Source organism: Macrotis lagotis, chromosome 6 (assembly GCF_037893015.1).
Source record: "Macrotis lagotis isolate mMagLag1 chromosome 6, bilby.v1.9.chrom.fasta, whole genome shotgun sequence".
NCBI classification, from domain to species: Eukaryota; Metazoa; Chordata; class Mammalia; order Peramelemorphia; family Peramelidae; genus Macrotis; species Macrotis lagotis.
This window is the reverse complement of record NC_133663.1, coordinates 162371932-162394794: the sequence shown is the minus strand read 5'-3', so window position 1 is coordinate 162394794 and position 22863 is coordinate 162371932. Positions and strand designations below refer to the sequence as shown.

Below are 22863 nucleotides of genomic sequence, written 5' to 3'. Positions count from 1 at the left end.
GATCAGAATTTTCAAGTTTATTTTGTCTTTATAATATTTCTATTATTTTTTTTAAAGTTCTCCTGGTTCTACTCACTTCATTTGACATCAGTAAGTATCTCTAAGTTTCTCTAAAAATGATCCTTTGGGCATTTCTTCCAGTAGAGTTGTATAGCACAAATGATTGCTTCATTGACTGGGTACTGAGACTTTAGCAAATTTTTGCAGATTTGAATTTTGATTAGTTGAGAATTCAAAAAAGAGTTGAAGTGGGGGAAATATGGAGCTTTGTTGTGCTGCAGGTCTTGGGTCGGGTTTGGCTTGGAGTGGGATGATCAGTAGACAAGGGGGGCATTCATATATCACAATTTATGCAGATGTTTGCCAATTAAAAAGTATCCCCTTGAATTTCTTTGCCACCACAAAAGAGACACTTTAAATATCTTTGGTATTTTTTGTCCTTTTCCTCTTTCCCTAATCTCTTTGGGAGCTATAGATCTAGTAATGATATTTCTAGTTGGGTTGAAGGGTATATATAGTTTATTTACTTGAATAGAGATACAATTTGCTTTTCAGAATGGCTGGACCAATTCAAAATTCCACCAATAGTGCATTAATGTCATGTGCTTTCCCACAGTCTTCGTAGTATTTGTTCTAATCTGAATTCCTCAGTGTTTCTTTAATTTGAATTCTTCTAATTAGTAATGAGTTTTCATATGGATGTTAGTACTTGGATTTTCTTCCTTTGAAAACTTCCTTTCATGTTTTATCAATTATGAACTACTTTTATAAATTTGAATGTTTCTTATATGTCTTGGAAATTAGATCTTTATCAGGTAAACTTGCTTTAAAGTCCTCTACCCAACTTGCTTCTCATCATTTTAGTTACTTTGTACAACTTCTAAATTTTTTGTGATCAAAATTGTCCATTTTATCTTCTAGGATCCTCTTTCTCACTTGTTTAGTCATGCTCTCCCTATATAAAGGTTTGAATGATTGTTTTTTCATCTTTCCTCTATTTTTTAAAAATGATACTAGCATTTATGTTTAAATTATATATCCATTTAGAGCTTATCTTGGTAGGTGGTGTGAGAAGCTGGTCCATACCTAGTTTCTTTCAAACTGTTATCCAGTTTTTCTGAAAAGTTTTGTTGAATAGAGGATTTTTACCCCAGTAATTAGGGAAAGGGGAGAGTGTTCTTTCAGTTTATTCAAACAGACAACTGCATTTGTTTCTATCTGTATATTGTATATCTAATTTGTTCTACTGATTAACCTCTCTCCTTAATCAATACCAGGTAGTCTTGATAATTACTTCTTTGTAGCATGTTTTGAGATCTGATATTGCTAGACCACTTTTATCCTTTCTTTTTAAATTATTTCTACTGTTTTTTGATCTTTTGTTGTTCAATTTAATGTCATATTTTTTTCCCTAGGTTTATAAGCTAATCTCTTGGTATGGCACAGAATAATTGTTTCATTTTATTTTTAGTTGACTCTCTAAGTTTCTGTAAGTATACTATCATATCCTCTGCAGGAAGGGATAATTTTGTTTCTCCTTTGCCTCTATTTATCTTCAATTTCTTTGTTGTATTGATAGAGTAGATTTTCCAGCACTTTATCAAATAGAAGTAATAATCTACCTCTGGATTATTTCTCATTACATATAATTCTGGTTGATTGAAGATAGATATTACTTATTATAAATAGATCCTTTCCCCCCAAAAATTTTCTTAGTTCTTTAACAGGAATAAGTGATATATATTGTCAAAAACTGTTTCCACATCTAATACTTTACTATGGTATGTGAACAAATGTATTAAAATATTATTTCACAATAAGAAATTACAAATATGTGGAAATGAAACATGAGATTTGTATGAATTTATGTGGAACAAAAGATGTTTAACCAAGAGACCAATAGATAAAGTGTAAATGAAAAAAGCTCTCAAAACAAATCAGACTCTAATTGAAAAACTAGTGGAAGCCCTAGAAATAGGAAACATGTCTCTGCATTTTTAGTTTAGGATCTGGTGATGATAGAAAAAAAAAGTGGAAAGGATGATTTATTATAGTCCTTGAGATTCTTGATCTTTTGTTTCTACAGATGAATTACATTATTATTTTTTAATAGGCCTAAAAATTATTCTTTTGGAAGTTTGAGGCAAAATTTTCTGTCACGTATTTTACCTTAATTAATTTTGTTACTATAAATTATAAAATTATTTATTATAATAAAAATTTTATTATTTCCTCAATCCCTGTTGAATTAAGAATTTTCCCTGTGACCATAGTTATGAAAGATGCCTGATCTCCTTTTCACATTTTGAGTTTATTGTGGTATATAATATAAAATGTCAGTCCAAACTTAATTTCTCACAAATCTCTTCCCAGTTTTTCTGGCAGTGTTTTGTTTTTTTTTTTGCAAAAGAAGTCTTTTCCTTTGGTAGTTTATTTTCATGATTTTATCAAAAGTTGGACATTTTTTTATTGCTTTGGATTATTTCCTTGTTTGTTCTATGGATCTACTTTTCTGTATTATTAATTAGTACCATATAGTTTTATATGACTACTACTTTTTGGGTCTTTTTTAGCTTTTTGCAAAGCAATGGGGCTAAGTGGCTTGCCCAAGGCCACAGAACTAGGTAATTATTAAGTGTCTGAGACTGGATTTGAACTCAGGTACTCCTGACTCCAGGGCCAGTGTTCTATCCACTACACCATCTAGCCACTCCTGACTACTACTTTTTAACATAGTTTGAAGTAGGGTAATGCCAAGTCCCATTCAGTGTACTTTTTATCATTATTTTTCTTGATTCTACTAGACCTTTTGTTCTTCCAAGTAAATATTTTTTATCATTTTATTTTTAATCATTTTGTAATTTATCAAGTTGTTTGCTTCAGGAATCTGAAATAGTACTAAATCTCTAAATTAAAATGGCTACAATTATAATTTTTATTATATTAGTATGTACTAAACATAATAGCATGTCTCCCTTTACTTTTTTGTTCCTTATATACCTTAACTCCTATACCTTAACTCACATTTTATGCATTTTTAGTTATCTTTGAATGGAACCTTTATAATTATGCTTTCTTACTGTTTTTTGCTAACAATGTATGTGAACTTATTTTTCAAACTTTACTGAAGTTATTGATAAATACCAAAATAGCTTCTTTGGGGGTCTTCAACATATATTAGCATGTCATCTGTAGACATACCATTTGCTTCTTTACTGGTGCTTAATTTTTAATTTTATTTTTTAATTTAATTTTATTACTCTAACTAGCCTTTTTTAGAACTATGTCAAATAATAGTGGGAACAGGGAATATTCTTGCTTCATTCATTTGTGCTAGGAAAGCTTCAAATATTTTTCTGTACCAGTTCTTGGATTTAGATAAATGTTTCTATTAAAGAAGAATTAGGAGTGGGTCCTTAGGTCAGGTGTCAAACATGCTGCTGGCTGCAGGGAGATCCAAAGCAGATAAAAAAAGTAATTGGGGAATATTTAACAATAAATAAAAATACAGTAAAAGTTTTAAAATGTAATGTTATTTAATATGCTGCCTCATGATCCCCTTTTCTATTTGGACACTTGTTGAGAAGGCTATTCTGAGAAACCTTGCATTTGAGTGATCTATCGTTTATTTCTTATATTGACTGTCTAAACACTATTGATCTCTCCCACACTGTATTAAGTGAATCCATTGCTTCTGTTCTGTTCTCCTACCTCTTCCATGATTTTTTCCCATGTTCATATTCCTCCAAAATAATTCCCCATCCATTCTATTTGAGGCTTAGGGCTGAGTTGATTCATGAATTCAGTCTACTCTGGGAGAAGTATTCCCTTAGGACACTGTGAAGGGATTGCTTCATAGGTTCAGTGTCAAAAATTGCATCAGTCCACAATTTACCTGGACTGTAGATGGATAGATGGATAGATTAGATAGACAGACAGACAGACAGACAGACAGACAGACAGACAGACAGACAGACAGACAGACAGATAGATAGATAGATAGATAGATAGATAGATAGATAGATAGATAGATAGATAGATAGATGGATGGATGGATGGATGGTCAGGTACAAAGTGCACTACAGGACCATTAGGATCATAGAACTGTTGATTAGTTTTCAAGATATCTTTTGTAAGAATTATTGTGGCAAGTATTATTACATGTCCTCTTCCTGTCTTTGCAGTTTTCTACTTTTGGCTTCTGAACATGGATCACTTGAGGAAGTTTGGGGAGACCTGCCCCTTGATTACCTCCTATTCCATCATCTTTTAAGGATCCCCTTTTAAAAATTTAATCCAGTCTCATACTTTTGCACAAACTGACACCTCCCAAACCAAAAAAGATAAAACTCATCCAACTTTTTCACAATTCTCCTAGTCACAAAGACCAAACCTGGTATTCCATTTTAGAATCAGTCTTCTCTCAACTCCCACTTTCAAGAAAAAATATTTCACTGCTTTCCTTTGTTTTAGTTTGTCTATGTCCATTCCAAGAGTTTCTTCCTTCAAATTCTTATCGTTTAAAAGGACTGTTATCTCGTTGCCTTCTGATAGGAAAATTAACACTGAATCATACTTTTACTCATTAATTTCATTTAAAAAAATGTACTACATTGTTAAGTTCAACTACTTAACCAATTTGCATGACAGGAGTACTGTCAAGTTCTGGGATCTATCTTTCCTGCCTCACTAGGCACTGTGTGAATCCACAAAAATTGGCTTTCTCTTATTATATATAAAGAGCAATCCTCTCCCTGTGCTTTTGTCCCCACTGCCTGCCGTGCCTAGAAGTCTCCCTCTCCTCACCTCCTTGCCTTGGAATCTTATTCCCTTTAAGGCTTGACTCAAAGGGTACCTCCTAGAAACCTTTCCTGATGACGATTCCTTACACAAATCACCAAGTATTATTTTGATATACCCTGTATTTTTTCTGTAAATATGCTGTACTCCCCTGTAAACATAAACTTGAGGGCAGGGGCTGTCTCACTTTTAATTAGCATCCCCAGCCAAGTGGTCTGATATTAGATTAAGGGGGAAAAATACTTATGATTGTAGAGGCTTTTTCATTTTTAGTGGAGATATTTTCTTTGCTTTCTTTTAGGCTATGGTATGTGTTCACTACTGAAGCTTTATGAAAATACAAAAACCTCAAACTTACTCATCTTTTCTGTTAATTTTTCTGAGTTTCTTTTACTGTCAATTTTGGTTATTGGCCTTTTTCTTAGGTGCATTGGTCAGTATTTAGAGGCGATGTTGAATAGAAGGGAATTAGTTGTGAACTCTCCTTTAGTTCCCTTACCTAGTTATTTATAATATAATGTTAAATAATTCTGGATCAAATATTAATCCCAGAAGCATCTAGTTAATATTCTTAATCCAAAGAGTCTCCTCATTTCTCCTTTGGGCATCTCTATCTCTAGATTTCACTTTTTTTTTAGGTATCTCCAATGGCCCAAAGTCACTTTGTAGTTAAATTTCCAAAAATAGCCTTGGTGAGAAACTTTTAGTAAATTCAATCCAGGTTCGCCCTTAATTGTAAAACTACCAAGTTAAACCCTAAGGGACATCATTATTTCAAGAATCCCCTATCATCCCTAACAAGTGGCTATCCAGTTTGCACTTGGGTCAGCTCTGCCCAAGTAGAACAATCTTGTGCCAGACCCTATTTGGGCACCAGTTACTCATCAGTTTACTCATCTGTTAAATGATGTTGGATGAGAAAATATATTTCTTCCAGCTCTAAACCATTTGGTCCTACTAATGAGGGAGTCACCATTACCAACCTTTTTGGATAGCCTTGTTAGGTTTTCCCTTTTATATTAAGCTTAAATTTCCCTCTCTGAAACTTCCCCTACTCTTGCTAGGTCTGACCTCCCAGGAACAAGATGTATAGCAAGTTGAATTACTCTACAAATTTCTCTGTAAAATGATGGGACTTGACTGGAAAGCTGAGGGTTATCTGTCATAGTGTATTTATATTTCAAAAGAGGCATTTACCAAACTTGAATCGATACATCATGTGGGCTAAATAACAGTAAAGTGGACTTACTGAGTGCTGACCAATGGACCCCATCAGTTTGAGTGAGCTAAGAGCATGCCACATTATTTATAATTAAGGTCTTTAAATCATCCCCAATGTTGACATGCTACAGGACAACTAGGTGGCACAGTCAATGGAATATTGCCTTTGGAGTCAGGGGGGTTTTGTGTTCAAACCTTGTCCTCACTAGTTGTGGGCCCTCAGCAAGATCCTTGTCCAACTAAGTTTCAGTTTCTTTATCTGTAAAATAGAGATAAGAGCACCTACCTCATAAGGTCTGAGGATCAAATGAAGTAACATTTAAAGTGCTTTGGAAATCTGGAAGCACTGTGTAATAAATGCTAGCTATAATTATTGAAGGACAGAAGATATTACTTTTGTAACATCTGAGGATGACATTAAAGAAGAGAACAGATTCAAATGATAGGCTAAAGCTACCAAGATTAAAAAAAAAGTTCAAATGCAGTCATGCACTTACGCAAACCTGCCACCAAAGATGACCATGACGTCAGGGAAGTGATGATGTCATGACAAGCACATGAATTGGATGGGGGGGGGGGGCTGTGCTAAGTCACTAGTCTCACTTTCTCTTCCAGCACCACCTGAGTCCAGTGGCAGACATGGATTAGGACAACTGGAGATGGCCTTGGATGTGAGGCAATCAGGGTTAAGTGACTTGCCCATGGTCACATAGTTAGGAAGTATCTGAGGTTGGGACTCCAAGGCCAGTGCTCTGTCCCCTATGCCACTTAGCTGTCCTAGGTGGATGAGGTCTGGCTTAACAGCAGTTTATGGGGATTTCATCTGATGACAAAGTTCAAGACAAACCAGAGCTTTCAAGGATTTAAAAGCCCAATGCAATCATAAGCTACACTAGGAGAAATTATTTGGATCAAAGTAGCTTCACTCATACTGTATCCAGAAAAAAACAGGGAATTGTGTTCTGAGGACAAAATTTTAAGACAGACACTGATACTAAGCATTTCTGCAAAAGGAAAATAGACAGTATATATATATATATATATATATATATATATATATATATATATATATATATATATGAAAAAAGACAGTATATATTAAAAAAGAGCAAAAGTGTGTGTGTCTGCCTGTCTGTCTCCTCTAAGGACCAACCCAATGAAGTTTGGAGAGGTTTGGCCTGAATGCTTTTGCCCACACCATCTCTTGAAGAATCATCTATTGAAGTTGGAGAGGTGATGTCACTCTTTCCAGTGGAAAAAATGACCTATATGTCAATGCTTTGAAGTATTAGTCTGAGATTGCTTAACAGAAATGAGGAAAACAGACTGTTAATATAAAAGAGGATAAAGAAAATTAGGCCACTGTAAAATTTCCAGTTTCACAAAATATCAATTTTCATAAGTTATATTGTAGGTTTTATGAAGTTTCCCGAATGAATGGAAAAATCCTTATTTAATACTTCTTACAAATACAAGAGTTTAAAAATTGCATTGATAGTTTTCACCTGCTTAATACTTTTTGAGCCTACCAGGAGCAAGGCATTGTTCTTTGTTAGAATTTACATACTAACCTCCTTATGAAACTGTTTTTCACATAAACAAAGTAAGATCAATCATCAATTTGCTTCTTTCTCTCCCAGTTAAGTTCCCTTAACTTACTTTGCTTCACAAGTCTTGGCAGTCAGTCTTAAATTGAGTGAGTCACCACCTCCTATTTCTTGTTACTTATATTCCCTCCTATAGTTGCATCTATTAATTCACCAAAATTTATCTTGTAAGTTATTTGTAGGCTGGGCAGATTTTAAAGCAACATTTTTTAGTCTTAAAAGCTTCCATTCAGTACAATTGACACTGGTATAAACTAAGTATTTTTAAACACTTGAAATAAGAATATGAAGCTAACCTATTTAAAAAATATTTAATACTGATTTAATATATATATATATATATATATATATATATATATATATATAGTTGCATTTTTGCTTTAAATAGACTAAAGTTTTTCTATAGTGCTTCTGTTATATCCTTGCCATTATTCTCTTATACACTAAAACAACAAAACTACTGAATCAGTGGAATTTTGCCAAAGGCTTTCAACATAGTCCAATGGCAACACAACCAAAAGGCAATTTAAATTGGTTTACAGAATGAATGAGCTAGTGATCAGTGTCTAGAGCAGCTGAAGGCTGGGTACAATTAACAGCATTTGTCAACATTCACAGAATCCTCTATAGAACAAGCAGTCCCTACAGAGGACCAGCCTCCAGCTTCTGGCACCTTAAGATCCACATGACCTGGAAAGAAAAAGCCAGCCTGAAGCCCATCACCAGGGAACACAATGGTGCATTGGAGTAATACTGGCATAACTATAATGCAGCCTCTAATCAATGTCAATTATCTAGAACAATCCTGTTAACATGAGTATCATGAATGTTCAAACTATCATTACTAGGAGTATAATCAGACTTCTTTGGAACACTGACATTTTCCAATTCAAAAACCTTAAAAAATTTACAATTTTAAGTTGTAAATATGACAAATCCTATTGTGTTTAATTTTGAAATCTAAAAAACTTAAAGCACATTGGATTCTGTTCTTCTGCTATTTGAAAATATATATGTCCAGAACTAATGACAAGCACTTTTAATTGGGCAGGTTTCATCATACATGAAAAAACTACACAACCCTTGAAAGTTCATTTTTGGATGCTGATAGTACAAAGAAATCCAAAAGAAGTTTCATTAAATAAATTTATTTGTTAAAATAATTTAACTCCAAATACAACTGTTGAATTTGCATTGAGTTCTATGTACAATTCTTGTTTTATTCCAAACAGTGAGGTTTAACAACTGACATTGTTACAAAACAATAAACTTTTGTTGCTCAATTTTAAATGGTCAGTTGTATTAGAGCTCAACAATTAACTGTGAACTATATTTAATTAATCTCTGGGAAACCCCAAATCAATAATGTTATGTCTGTTTCCAAAACCCACTGCAGTCACTCTTGAAACCCTGATCAAGATTTAACATATGCACAATGACACAGATAAACAGAAAACAAAAACTCCCATCATCTTTTAACATCTGATTGGTGGGGCAGTTTCACAATTAAAGCCTAACCAGTGCCAAGGACAGGACACTGATCAGAACAAAATAATAATAATAATAATAATAATAATAAAAAAGTCCACATACATACACACATGCACACATATTCTCACGTACATACATCTTCTGAAAAACAAATGGCAGACATCTTTAGGCAACATTCTTTACATAGGAGAGCAGATACCAGTAGTTTTCCCATTAAATAAGTGATGGCAACTGTGGTACTACTAGTCAGAAAAACTAATTCTAATTTTAAAAACTAAAGAAAAAAAGTGATCAAAGCACCTTTCAAATGTTTTAAGAAAGACTTTGTGAAATACTTTTGATCAGATGCTGGCTTGTTTTGCACAGGCTGAACAAAATGAAAGGCAACAGTTACCATCACTATTACAGCTTACAAGAATTAAAGTTGCAACATTAAAAGGAAAAATCAGTAAAACTTAAAAGAAAAGCTGCTTTGTAAGAAAGTACAAAACCTTACAAGAACAGCTAAAGTAAAAGTGGGTCTTTGGATCAAACCATAATATTTTTAAGGCATGTTAGAAAAATTTCCATTGATAATAATTGCTAGTCTGATCAGGGTACAAAAATAAGTGAGCTAAGGTTACTAACCTTTGTAGAAAAGAGGCCACCAATTTTTTTCACATGGCCCCTTAAGGTTAGTCTTCCTATTTCTCATAGTTTTTGCCAACATCTCACCAAATGTAACTATCATTCAATCAAGTCGAAGTATGTTCTCACCAGATGAAATACCAAGAAAGCTTCAAAATTGGAGAACCACAAGACAGAGAGCACAACAGCATTTACATTTTTTTGGTGACAACGGGTGTTGTTTTGTCACTAAACATGTAGGACGCTGATGAAACACACGACCAGAGAGCCAATTCACTGATTACTAAGATGTGCATATTAAAAAGCCCATCTGACTGTTTTATGTAACAAACTCTTAAATTACATGAAATTTTAGATAATCCTTTGCTCTTTAGATTTTGAAAGACCCCTCATGCTCTTTTTGCCCATTTTTATTTGTCTGCATAGCAATCCATGGCATAAGACTAGGATCTTTACAGAGTAAACTTTAAATGCATTCTGAACTATCAAAGCTCAATTATTTGAACCTCAAAACAAGTAAAATAGAGAAATTTTTAAAAGTTATAGGATGTGAAATCTCCTTCACTGGCAGATATTTCTACTACAGGAGACAAGTAGTTTTCTTATACCTTCAATTCTCCTGAACACTTGGGTTCAGCATTGGGTTTGGCATAAAGGGCTAAAATATTATTTGAACAAGGTGCTTCAAAATTGGGGATGATGGAAACTACACAAAAGAAAGCAATTGACTAAATGATTAAATAACTAAAATTTTAAAAGACCGATTAAAACTAAATATTGATTTTTTACACATGCATCCTTTCCATTTTCTCAGAAGAGAGTACATCTATCTGAAAATAGTCTGACCAGGTCTTTTCTGTCTGCTGAATGCTATGCTGTGTTATAAATTATTATTTTGAAACATGGGAGATTTTTAATGCAAAAACACTCAAATAATTTAAGAAATAAAGCTAATAGAATCTGAAACAAATCTGAAGTACAAATTTTTAGACGCAGTTGGTGTCTCTCAATTTTGGAAAGCAACTAACACACATATGCAGGCATACAAGTACACATCCGCTCAGTTACCTAACAAGACTCGAGTTACTGCATGAGATTGAGACACCAATGAAATGTAGGGTGGCATGAAGACCACAGGCTCAGTGATTTTGCAGTTTTGAAGGCCAAATTTATCTACAGAGGACCAACTCAAGATAATCTCTTCAGCATTTAAAACTCTGAACCTTAAAATTGAAAAATCATCTACACTTGATTGTAAAACTCTGAATAGGTATTTCTGTGCCATTAGTCATGCAAATGATAAATACTTCACGGCTATGAAAACTAAAAATGTCAGAGCTTGAGCACCTTTTCAAAACAAAATATTCACTCCCACTCTATTTGCCACTTCAGTAATCAGGGCAAAATTGTTGCAGGAGAGCCTTTGTTGAGTATATCAGGAAAATTAGAGATAAAAGGTTTCTCATCCCTTACTCATTATCCTATAACTTCTATCCTATCTTTAAGCCAGAATTGTTTCACATGGTTATTCAATTTTTTAAAATGTCAACATTAAAGCTCTGAAATAGCAAATTTTGATTTTGAAAGAAAGTTAGCTTGGGATCACACCAAAAACCATAGCCCTTAAAGGCAAAAAAGGAATTTGTTGTCTTAACAAAATAAAAAATGCAGTATGTTTGTATTGTCCCATGAGGTTTCTGCAAATGGGAACATCTGGATGCAACATGGCTTCATTTTCCTTAGAAGATGGAACTAGTTAATCTACTAAAATGCTCCTTGTTAGTAAGGCTAAGCAATTTCTTTTCATCATAGTTGCTTCCTCCATGTTCAGTAAAATGATAAAGACATTTCCTGCTTTGTAAACAGAGGTTTGTTTGCTTATTTTTTGTCTGAACAAAACCTGAAGAGATCTTCCATTTTCAGTAAGCAAAGCAGATGATTTAACATATTATACGATCAGACTGCATTTTCCACAACCTGTTTAAGATCTCTTGATTTTCAAGGACTGATGCAATGAGTTTCATGTCACAGACTAGGATAAAATTTACAACTAACAGCACTGATTTTGCAAACAAGAAATTTGCCAGCCTTGTAGAGAATGTCCCCTGTAATGCTGTCAGCAGTACAGCTGATCCTGCTTTACTTGACTGTTAACTTGGCCAGGAACACTATTACAACTCCTAATATTCTGAATTTGTGAATGATTTCTCTCTATTAAAAAAAAAAAAGAATATTTTAATTGTGAATGATCATTGCAGGTCTTCTTACTTCTCTCTCTCAAGAATATTTCCAATTTATGCAAAAGTTGTCTGGGATAATGCCCTGTAGATTAACTGGCTGTGCCATCAAGTTGCAGGTGCATAAGGGAGATTGAGGATGGTGGTGAAAAATGTAGTTACTGAACCCAAATATATTCAGAGACACTGATTAACCATCACTGCTTAGCTCTGAATAAGTACTGTGACTTCACTGTAGATTCATTTCACACATCCTTGCAAATTGGGCAGTAAAGCAGACAGGATTTTATCACCTTTTACAAAAGTGGATTAAACTGTGTCCAGGATATGTCCATTTTTAAATGCTATTGTATGTTACATGCAGAACAGCATGGATCATCTTTGTCTGGTTGAGCGGCATAGTTCATTTGTCTAACGATTTCTGCAAAGAGCTCATCCACCATTGTTTTACTTTTAGCAGATGTCTCCATAAAGGGACAACCCCATTCTTCAGCCAAGGCTCTTCCCTCATTTGAGGAAACTTCTCTCTCACTTTCCAGATCCACTTTGTTTCCAACCAAGATCACTGGTACTTTCTCATACCTATGAAACAAAGAAACACACACCAAGAATTAATGAAAAGTTACAAAGAACAAAGTTTTATTTTTTTTCCTGCTTCAAAGGAATCCTCTTAACCACCCTTAACAAATACTTTTAAAAAACATACATGGGGTCAGGTACTTCCAACCTCACGAATGATTCAATGAAATGTCTGCAAGTGGCTTTACTGTAGGGTCAATAGTAGGATTTTTGAAACCTATTATTACATAAAAATACCAAATACCTAAAATCAAGTATTTGTTATACTTCCAAAATAAATAAAACTTCTTGAATCCTATTATGTAAGCTAATTCCCCCCTCACATTCTAAGAAATTTACTCAAAACATAAGTTTCGTGAATCAAATGTGTCATATATAAAAATTATTTAACTTCAAAAATTTGCACTTTAGTTTTACATAATTAAATTTAAAGTTAGCTTTAAATTTCAATTGACAAGTTTTATTAGTTTTTTCTCAACTCCCACATCTCTAAATGATAATTTATTCTTGGTAAAAAATACATTTTTGATCATTTACAGCTGAATAGTGTTAGCTATTATACTCTTTTCATAGAAGTTTACTGATTACTATTAATATTCACAATATTTCACCAAGCTGAATTTGACCACTGTGACAGATTGTTATTCAAAGACCAGCCTAGCTGAAATGGCAAGAGGTTCAGTAATTAAATTAAAATTCTTTGGCTATGATAAAAAATAGTATCATTACAATTACATAATTAATTTGATGGATCTTATCCATTCTCCTCAATGAAGGATTGATAAAAATATGTTTTATTCCAATTTAACAATTCAATTCAACAAACATTAAGTATCTATCATGTGAGGCTGAGGGTAAGATTACCCAAATAAGTGGTCTGGCCTTAACCACCATTCCACCACTAGAAAAAACTATAACACATTCAACAAATAATTAGAAAACACTAAAGAATGAAGAGACGGGGACATCAGGAAGGGTCTGTAAGGAACAGGCAAAACCTGAGCTAAGCACAAGGAGGGCCTGAGGATAATATAGATGGAATGCCAACTTCAGAGATGGTGAAGAGGGATAGTAGGTTAGTCTATTACAAAGAATGAAATGTAGTCATGTGAAATTCCTGGAAAGCTAAAATTAGAACCAAAATGAGGAGATTGTAAATATTATCAAGGTGGGAAGTTTTGTAGTTTATCCTAGAGAAAATAGTGAAATATGTAAAGATTTTTAAACAAGGGTCTATGATGCAGACAGTCATGTGGAAGATATATTTGAGAATATCAAGAATGAAAGAAAATAAGGCAATTCTAATTGTCCAGTCTAGAGATAGATAAGAGCAGAGAAAAAAAGGTGAATGTGAGAGATCTCATTTTAAGAAAGTAGAAAAGACTCAATAATAAATGATTTGTGTGCAAGAATAATCAGGAATGAAGTTAAAGGTAATGAATGAATGATAAACAGGGAAATTTAGTATAAGGGTAGAGATCCAGGAAAGAGGGTTAAGAATTTTATTGTGGCTAGGTTCACTTTGAGATGCTGTAGCTAACATGCATGCAATTGGACAAGGGGGCTGAACTAAGAGATCAGGGCTGGATATACAGATCTGGGAATCAATAAAACCACAAGAGAAAGTGTTAAGAGTCTTAGAGGTCTCCCTGCTAGGAAGGTCAGGAGATGGATGATGAAATACCAAACTAGTCAGAAGATAGGTAGGAGCAGCAATAGCAGTCAGTACAGCCAGTAGGGTCCCAGAGCTAAGCCAGAATGCAAGAGGTATAGATGTGAATGGGAAATGAAGCCAAGAATAGACATTCTTTATACCATACAAGACTAAAGAAAATTAGCTCAGGGGGGATGGCAGATCACATGAAGGTTTGTTGGGGTTTTTTTAAAGGATGAGAGTGGTCTGGGTATGTTTGTAAGAAGCAGAAGAAAAGAAAATTAAGATGAGGTCATGATAAAGTACTTTAATATCTGGTCTCAGGTATCTGACAGAAATAAGAGAGACAGAGATGAATCCTACTTTCTAGATTACAATCTAATCAAACTAAGACATGCATATACAAAAGTAGAAGACAGTGAGTGGAATAGTCCCAATAAAACCATTTCAGGTTTTATTCCTAATGAAGTTCTCTCAAGGTAAAGAAACATTAAAGACATTAAAGAAAGAACAATTATTCTTAAACTATGTCTAGAAGAAAGCCCCTTCTATTGTAAACAAGTGGCTCACTTTCCTAACTTTTGATAAGACTACTTTTACTACTAGGATAGTACACTTTTTCCCCTTTCAAAAACTTTGCATTTCAAAGCAGCTCATAAGCCTACTCTTATCTGATGATAAGACCTTGTGTTCCAGGACAAGTTACATTACTTCAATAAGATAGTTATAATCCTGAAGGTTATTCTCACCATCTGGATAGTAAGGTAATATTTTATGAAAACCTTTCATTCTTTTCTTTGTTGCTGGGGTAGATTTTCACAAGTAGAATGTAATTCTGAAGACTAACCAATGAGTAGAAATAGAGGGACGATGAGGAGGAGGAGGGGAATCGCCCTATGTCATATAATTTTGCTTGACTGTCAATTTGGGGCAGCTACTTGATCTTTACTACCTTTATGAGACTTGGAGTGTGCCTTTTTTCGAGAAAAGCCAAAATAAAATTTTCTTTCTCAAAGGAATATATATATTTTTAAGTGTATTTTTATCCCACAAAGCAACCACTGATTGTATCTATGATGCATTGGAATGTGTAGTTAATAATGGCAATCAGAATAGCAACTAGGTCAAAGACAGATCATAGAAATTATTACTGTATGAAATTGAATAGTATTGTGTCAAAAGAAAAGAATTAGAATAATTCATTAGAATAAGAAGAATCACATAAATGCATGTAGGGAAAGAAAAGCAGAACCAGAAAAACAATATATATGACAAGAATGTAAATGTAAAAAACCTACAAAATGAGACTTAGGCTATATACTGACTTAGCTATGGAGAAGAGGTGAGAAAATGTACTAATCTCTTACTTTTTTTTCAGGTAGAGACTAAAAGAATGGAACATTGCATGCATGGAAGGATTGGTTACCATATTTCCCCATCTTTAAGACACTCCCATGTATGTATAAGACACACCTTAATTTTGAGGCCCATAATTTGAAAAATAAAAGTATTACATGAAGGTATTGAACTCAAGTTTTATTCATCATGGAAATCAAAGACCTTCTGCTCATAGCTTTTGGGCATCTTTTGGGCAAATCTGGTACTTTTACAAATGTTTAGTCCATTCTGTTTCATGAACCTGAAGCACCCATTGTGTCCTTTGAAATCAGTCACTTCTTATTCATCAGCAATTCTTCTTGCCTCCTGCTGAACCATCTTTGTGGACAGAGGAATTCCACTGGCCCTTTGCTTTTCATCCATCTCTTCCATTCCCTCTCTAATTCAGGCCATTTTGCTGACATGCACCTCTCATGGCCTTCTTCCCTGGTATTTTCAGTCAGGTTTCTTCTTCTCACAGCCAGTCTCAGATTGTTTTCTTAGTTAGAGGAGACCTAATCTGACGTTCAGCAGCACAATTTCCATTCACTTTTGCAAACTGGATAACTTTGAATTTGAATTCAGCACTGTACAAAAACCTTTTCTCAGCCATTTCTGGGCAGAAATTTGCAAAACATGGCCTTACATACCAGTGATAAATGCAAAACAATGGGCAAAAGACAAGTGCAAAAAAGGTGGGAAATGCAAGTAAAAAAAATCTGTAACCACTGTATAAGACACTCCCAGCTTTTAGACCCCAAATTTTTCAGAAGTGTATCAGATACATGGGAGAAATACAGTACTTTTGCAGAATTGCTTTCTTTTTCCCCTTTGAGGGGGAAAAAAAGAATTCTTTTGATACAGGGAATGGCATGATGGGAAAGGGTTGGAGGGAGGTCTACATTTGGAAATGAAGGTGGTACAAAAATCAGATATCTTTACATTAAAATAAATAAAATGAATTGATGTAGGGGAGGAGCAAACAGATGGAAATCAAGCAAGTACCTATTTACTGGACATAGCTAAATATATCAAGGTATATGAATATGATGTAATATGACTGTGCAATAAGGACACATATAATGTATTCAGCAAGACTTGTATGAACTGATAAAATAAATGGAACCAGAAAAATATACAGCATACATAAAAAGAATAAAATGAAACTCCCAAGACTAAATATTTAGAATAACCAAACTTTGCACCAGAGAAAAGTTGAGAAAATGAACTTTTCCCTCCCCTTTAGAGATGGAAGATCACAGGTATGGAATATTATAAATACTTACTAACATATTCATTGTATTAGCTTAGTTTTATTGATCCGACTTTTTTCATTTTCTTTCTTTCTTTTTTTTTGCAAGACAATGGGGTTTAAGTGGTTTCTCCAAGGTCTCACAGCTATGCAATTATTAAGTGTCTGAGGCTGGATGTGAACTAGAGTACTCCTGATTCCAGGGCTGGCACTCTATCCACTGTGCCATCTAGTTGCCCTCTTCTATCTCTCTTTTTTTAAGGAGGGATTGGGAAAACAGGCTGGGGGCAAGAAGTTATATTCTTGAAAAGGAATGTGACATAAAAATTATTGTTTAAAAATAAAGGTATTGTGTTCTCTCAAAAACCTACTAAAATTTTTACAAATTGGCATACAGTAGTTATAGAAAAGTTAGTTTTAGTAATAAAGTATATCATAACTGAAAAAAAACTTGTGGTCATTGATTGATGATACTGATCCTTCCATGGTAGACACAAGGGTAGACACTTGGTTTCAAGACTCACTTGCCTTAATGTATATATGACTCTAAAATTTAAAGATGCATTTTTATTATAAAGGTCAGGAGTCTAGACCAGATGACTTTTTGAGGTTCCTCCACATTTTCAGTCAACTAGAATGAATGTTACAATCATGCTTATGATAGATAATAGCAAAAACTGCATATGGCTTTAGCTCCAAAATCATAGAATGATCCCACTGCTATGTAATAAAAGCAACTTTTTCTCTGTATGTATGTACATATATGTGACTGTATATGTGCACATAACATACTTTTCTTGGAAAATCTAAGTGATTACTTCATTCAACAATAATGCTGGAAAGTAGTTTTTATTATGTAACATTCTAATACAAGATTTCCTTTCTTTGATATATCACTAGCACTTTCAAACACACACTAATATTTGGTGTTGACCTTTTTTGTAATTTGCTTTGTCTTTGTTTAAAATGCTATGCACTTAAAGATTTAAGTTTTGTGAAAGAGTTTTCATTTAAAGACTAAGGAATATATTGATTTCATTTCGCACCTTAGTATCTTCTTTTTATGAAGTATTTTATTTTAAAGGGTTCAAAGTGTTTTTCTGTATTTTATATTCACAAACGAAACAAAAGGCAGACTTGGAAATGAAATGTCAACCAGTCAATCAACCAGCCATCATAAGTTTAACACCTAAGGGCTTGCTACAAAAAAACAAAAGAAATGAAAATCCATACTCAAGTTATTCTATATATTCTATAGTCTAACAAATTAAAAAAAAGAACTATTTAATACTAGACTGAGTTAATAGAGGCCTATAATTTTGTAGCACAAATCCATTTAAATTAATTTTTAAATATGAATTTAATAACATTCTGAAACATATATAGCTCTGTTGTTGACACTAGTTGCCCAATATAATAGTTTAGATTGCCTATTTCACTTCTGTCCTTAAACTATTGCCATGGAACAGGTGATTTGGGGATCAATAAAACCACAAGAGAAAATGTGAAGAATTAGGGGCATCCCTGTTAGGGAAGGACAGGAGATAGATGATTCACCCAACTAGTCAAAAGAATCTATCCTTGTTTCTATTTTCCCCCATTGCTAGACTATATTAAGCTCAAGGGGGGAAAATTCTACATTGGGTAATATATCTTCCTGCAAAAATTGTTTTTATCCTCTGCTTATGTTAAGCAGATGAATAACAGGTGGCAGTGCTATACCTGCAAGATTTATCATTTGGGTCATTTGATCCGATCACTAACTCCAAATGCTACATTTGGAATGTCTTAGATTAGAAACTTTGAAAGACCCATTTTTGAGAATTCTCAACCTCATAAAACTGAAGAAAACATTTTCAAAACTTCACAAGTTTTAATTAGCATGTGTTCTTTGAATATCTAAGACACTGAATCAAACTCTCCTATAACATCTAACACAAAGGAAGAAACTGTATATATAACATATGCAGTAATTTTTTTTGGGGGGGGTCTTGACTTGTGATTTTAACATGTAGAAAACTCTCAAAATGTAAACACCAGTCCAGTCATCGAGTTGGAAAACTCAACTGTGCCTTAGAGTCATATAGAATTACTTCAAGAGGGGGCAGCTAGGTGGCACAGTGGATAGAGCACCGGCCCTGGAGTCAGGAGTCCCTGAGTTCAAATCCAGCCTCAGACGCTTAATAATTACCTAGCTATGTGGTCTTGGGCAAGCCACTTACCCCATTTGCCTTGCAAAATCCTAAAAAAAACCCCAAAATTTCAAGAACTGGGAGATTGCAAGACTTGAACATGGTCACCCAGCTAGTATGTGTCAGTTGGTTATCTTAACTCCACTCCTAGGACAAAATATGCGAGGGGAAAAAAAGGTGTAAATGATCCCTTGCCTAAACCAATCCTGAGCCTAAGAAATAATTTGGGGGGGGGGGATAGAATTTCAAGGTCTGATATACTTTAGATACCTGAAATGCATTTGCTATTATAAGCAAGATACCTAAATTTGGTGATTATTATTATTAGTTATTATTATTATTATTACAGTTTAGTGATGAAGCTTTCAAAGGGCAAATTGTCCTATATCGGGGGCACATGTGTCAGTGAAATAGGTAAATTATTTGGTTAGGAACCATTCAAACAATACTGCCCCATCTGATGACAACCCAAGAAGGTAAGAGAGCCTTGTTTAGAATGGAATGAAAGAGCCTTGCTTACTGATTCAGTAGAAGGCCAAATATTCCAGTCTGCTAACCACGTGGTAAATAGATTTGTCTAATGGTTGCTGAGCTGGAAATGGGTGCTTCAAAAAATGAGGCTCTTCCCTCTTCTTTCCTGTTTTATGGTAATCAAGGGAGGAGGAAAAATTGCTGTTTATGTCTCAGTTGTGTCCCTCCCTGCTTTAAGGTGGAGTACTACAGATAGCTACAACTTTGGAAGTTTCAAAAGGTCTGAGTAAGGAGTGGCTGGTGTCCAGGACAGATCTGTGGATGGCTGAGCACACACATCCTAAAAGCAAGACCTGGTTAACCCAACTCAGCAAAGTTTTGTAGAAAATGATTTAAGTGTGAATCCACTCTCTTGCAAGGAAGTTCAGGCAAGGCAAATGCAATGGAGTCACAGTTTTGAATTAAACCTATTTTTTACTATCAAAACTTGAAGATGCTAAAATTATCCATGCCTGAGTCTTTCTAAATAAACTCGCTTCAAAGCCCCAACTTGTGTCTAACTTTCATTACTGCACAATGAAAGCTTTGAAAAAAATTAGTTTATCATTTGATTTTAAAAGATGGCCATTACATTTATCTAGCAAGTGATAGTTTTGAAAGCACTGTAAGCATAATCTCATTTCATCCTCATGACAAAGTCCATGAGGGGAAGCAGGTCAAGGGATAGTGTTCCCCTTTGAGGAGGGAACAAAGGATCAGAGTGGATAAATGACTTGCACAAGCTAGAACTTAAAGGCCAGAATTAGGACCCAGGTCTTCTGATTCTAGGGCCAATGCTAGGTGCTAATGTTATTGGTGGTTTATTTTTCACCACCTAATCTAATGTCTTTAACATAGTCATTTTTCCTTTATGACTGCAGTGGTTATAAAAATGTACACTTATCTATGATGGGTTTCTAAAAAATAATTTGGAGATTGGCTTGATAGAAAGTTATAACACAAATATGTTTATGAAAAAAGGTATCATGTTTCATTAATTTATATAAAAATTAAAATGAATTGTGAAATGGAAACTTAAAATGTGATTTTTTTTTTTGCAAGGCAAATGGGGTTAAGTGGCTTGCCCAAGGCCACACAGCTAGGTAATTATTAAGTGCCTGAGGCCGGATTTGAACTCGGGTCCTCCTGACTCCAGGGCTGGTGCTCTATCTATTGTGCCACCTAGCCGCCCCAAAATGTGATTCTTTATAAAAAAAAAATCCACCTCATACTTTAGAGAATTCATAATAGTCATCTGAAAGATATTTCTTACTAAATTTGAAACTCTTGGCTTCACTGGGTCTGGAACATTCATCTTCTTTAGCAATAAAAGACTTTGCTGGTATATCTTTAAAGCTTTTCTTTTGTGATATAACACTTTTTTTCTTGTATTAAAATTTCTGAAACTGAAAAAAAGTTAGTGAATATTATTTGGTTAAGTCAATTTACACTGGAAAGAACACATCAGAGTAGGGTTCAAGCCAATGGCATTAGAAAAACGATCCCCAACTTGCTACTGTGCCTGCAAAGATGGGAGAGCATCACCACAGTCTAGCAACACTGATAAAAACCAAATGTCTTGAGTAGACACAAAAATTACATCTTTGCTGCCAGAGATTAAATGTTCTGAATGTGATTTTCTTTATTTCTTTTCAAATTGAAGAATTACCTTGGAGGCATACTGACACAATGAAATAGTGCTGAATCTGGAGGAAGAACTACACTCAAATAGAGAATTTGCTAGGTGCTACCTCAGAAAGGTATTAAACACTCTGGGCCCTATTTACCCAATTGTAAAATAATTGGGTAGACTAGACAACCTCAAAAAGATCTCTTCCAGCTTTAATTCAATTATCCTCTATATTTATTACATCGCTCTAAGCTAGAGAAAATTTAGCCAAATTCCTGCAGACAAAAGTTTTGGTGAAGGTCAGACTTCTTGGATATATTTTCTAGAGCTAAAGTTTTTACTTCCTCTCTATTTTTTTCTTCTCAGTCTTGGAACCTGTTTTGTTTAAACCAAGCAACTGGAATTGTTCAATCAAGCATCCAAATGACATCTTAAATATTTAAATGCCCCCCTCACCTCTCTTCTGATTTCCTTTACTATCTGGAACTTTAACCATTACTTTTCACCATCTTCATCTTCAGTTTATTCTTAACTCATTGAATCATAGAATTCTAAGTTGGAAGAGATCTGAACAGTCATCAAAGTCAACCCAGATGAAAAGAAATCTCCAAATTAATACATTTTGAGCACTGAAGGGGACACTTCAGCCATCGTCTAGTTCAAACTATACTCAAAAAAAGGGATTTTCATTCTTTCATTCCAAATGACCTCTGCTTCAAGACTTCCACTGAAGAACTCATTATCTTCTGGAAACTGCACATTTGATTTATGGATAAACTAAAATCCTTGGAAGTTTTTGCTGACTTCAAGTCTAAATTTGTCATTTTATATGTGTATGTGTATTTATATATATATATATATATATATAAACTGCTTTTCCAATTTTCAGTTACTACATAAATATCAGTTATTTTTATTATTATTATAGTACTAAAAATCTAACTATCAAATTTCAAGGAGGTGGTAGGGAGAAGGAAAGGGGCAGCAATGTGTAATCTATTTGGTGCTAATAGTCATTCAAATAATTAGGAGTCACAGAACTTTATTTTCTTAAATCAACCACCAAGCCTTTAGTGAACCCTTGCAAAAAGCTAAGTACTATGGAAAAACAACAAAGCACCCTAAGTTATGATTAGATCTCTACATGTAGACATCCCTAACTGTACATCTAAGGCCTACAATGGTATGATATCTACATGTAGACATTCAGATTGAAGAAAATTAGAGGCAGTGAAGTAGTAGAAATCAGGGATTATTTTTGTATTCAAAGGGCCTACATTCAGTGTCACTATGGATGAGTCAGATCACCTCTTCAAGGCTTAGTTTCTTCATCTTAATCTCTTTTTTCATAGATTTTGCACTACTTATGTCACAGAGTTGTTTGTGAGGAAATAATTTTATTGTCTATTTAAAATTAGCCTCAATTTACTTTTTTCCCCCCCAAGATCTCTACCTCCAATTTTATTGGTATTGAGAACTCTGTGAGTGAAAAGTTTCTCTGCACAACAGGCATTGAGAAATTAAATGACTTTTCATCTAAAAATCACAAAGAATATTTCCTCTCCTGTTTCAGCTTCTATATCACTCTTCAGCTGCTCTTTACTTGTATCTGAATCCTCAGCACTTAAAACAGTGTCTAATGATATTTGTCCTTTGTTTTCAAGGAAAACCACATCAGGAAGGTGA

At 34.1% G+C, this 22863-nt stretch overlaps 1 protein-coding gene across 1 annotated transcript in view; it reads right to left on the bottom strand.

Annotated features, from left to right (window-relative positions):
* Positions 1-8049: 8049 nt before the first annotated feature.
* The window catches only part of RAP2A (RAP2A, member of RAS oncogene family), a 50636-nt gene continuing 35822 nt past the window's right edge, over positions 8050-22863 (bottom strand). The window contains exon 2 of the mRNA XM_074191924.1: positions 8050-12565. Within this exon, the coding sequence (XP_074048025.1) occupies positions 12328-12565 (238 nt within the window). The 3' untranslated portion in view covers positions 8050-12327. The remainder of the gene's footprint in view (positions 12566-22863) is intronic.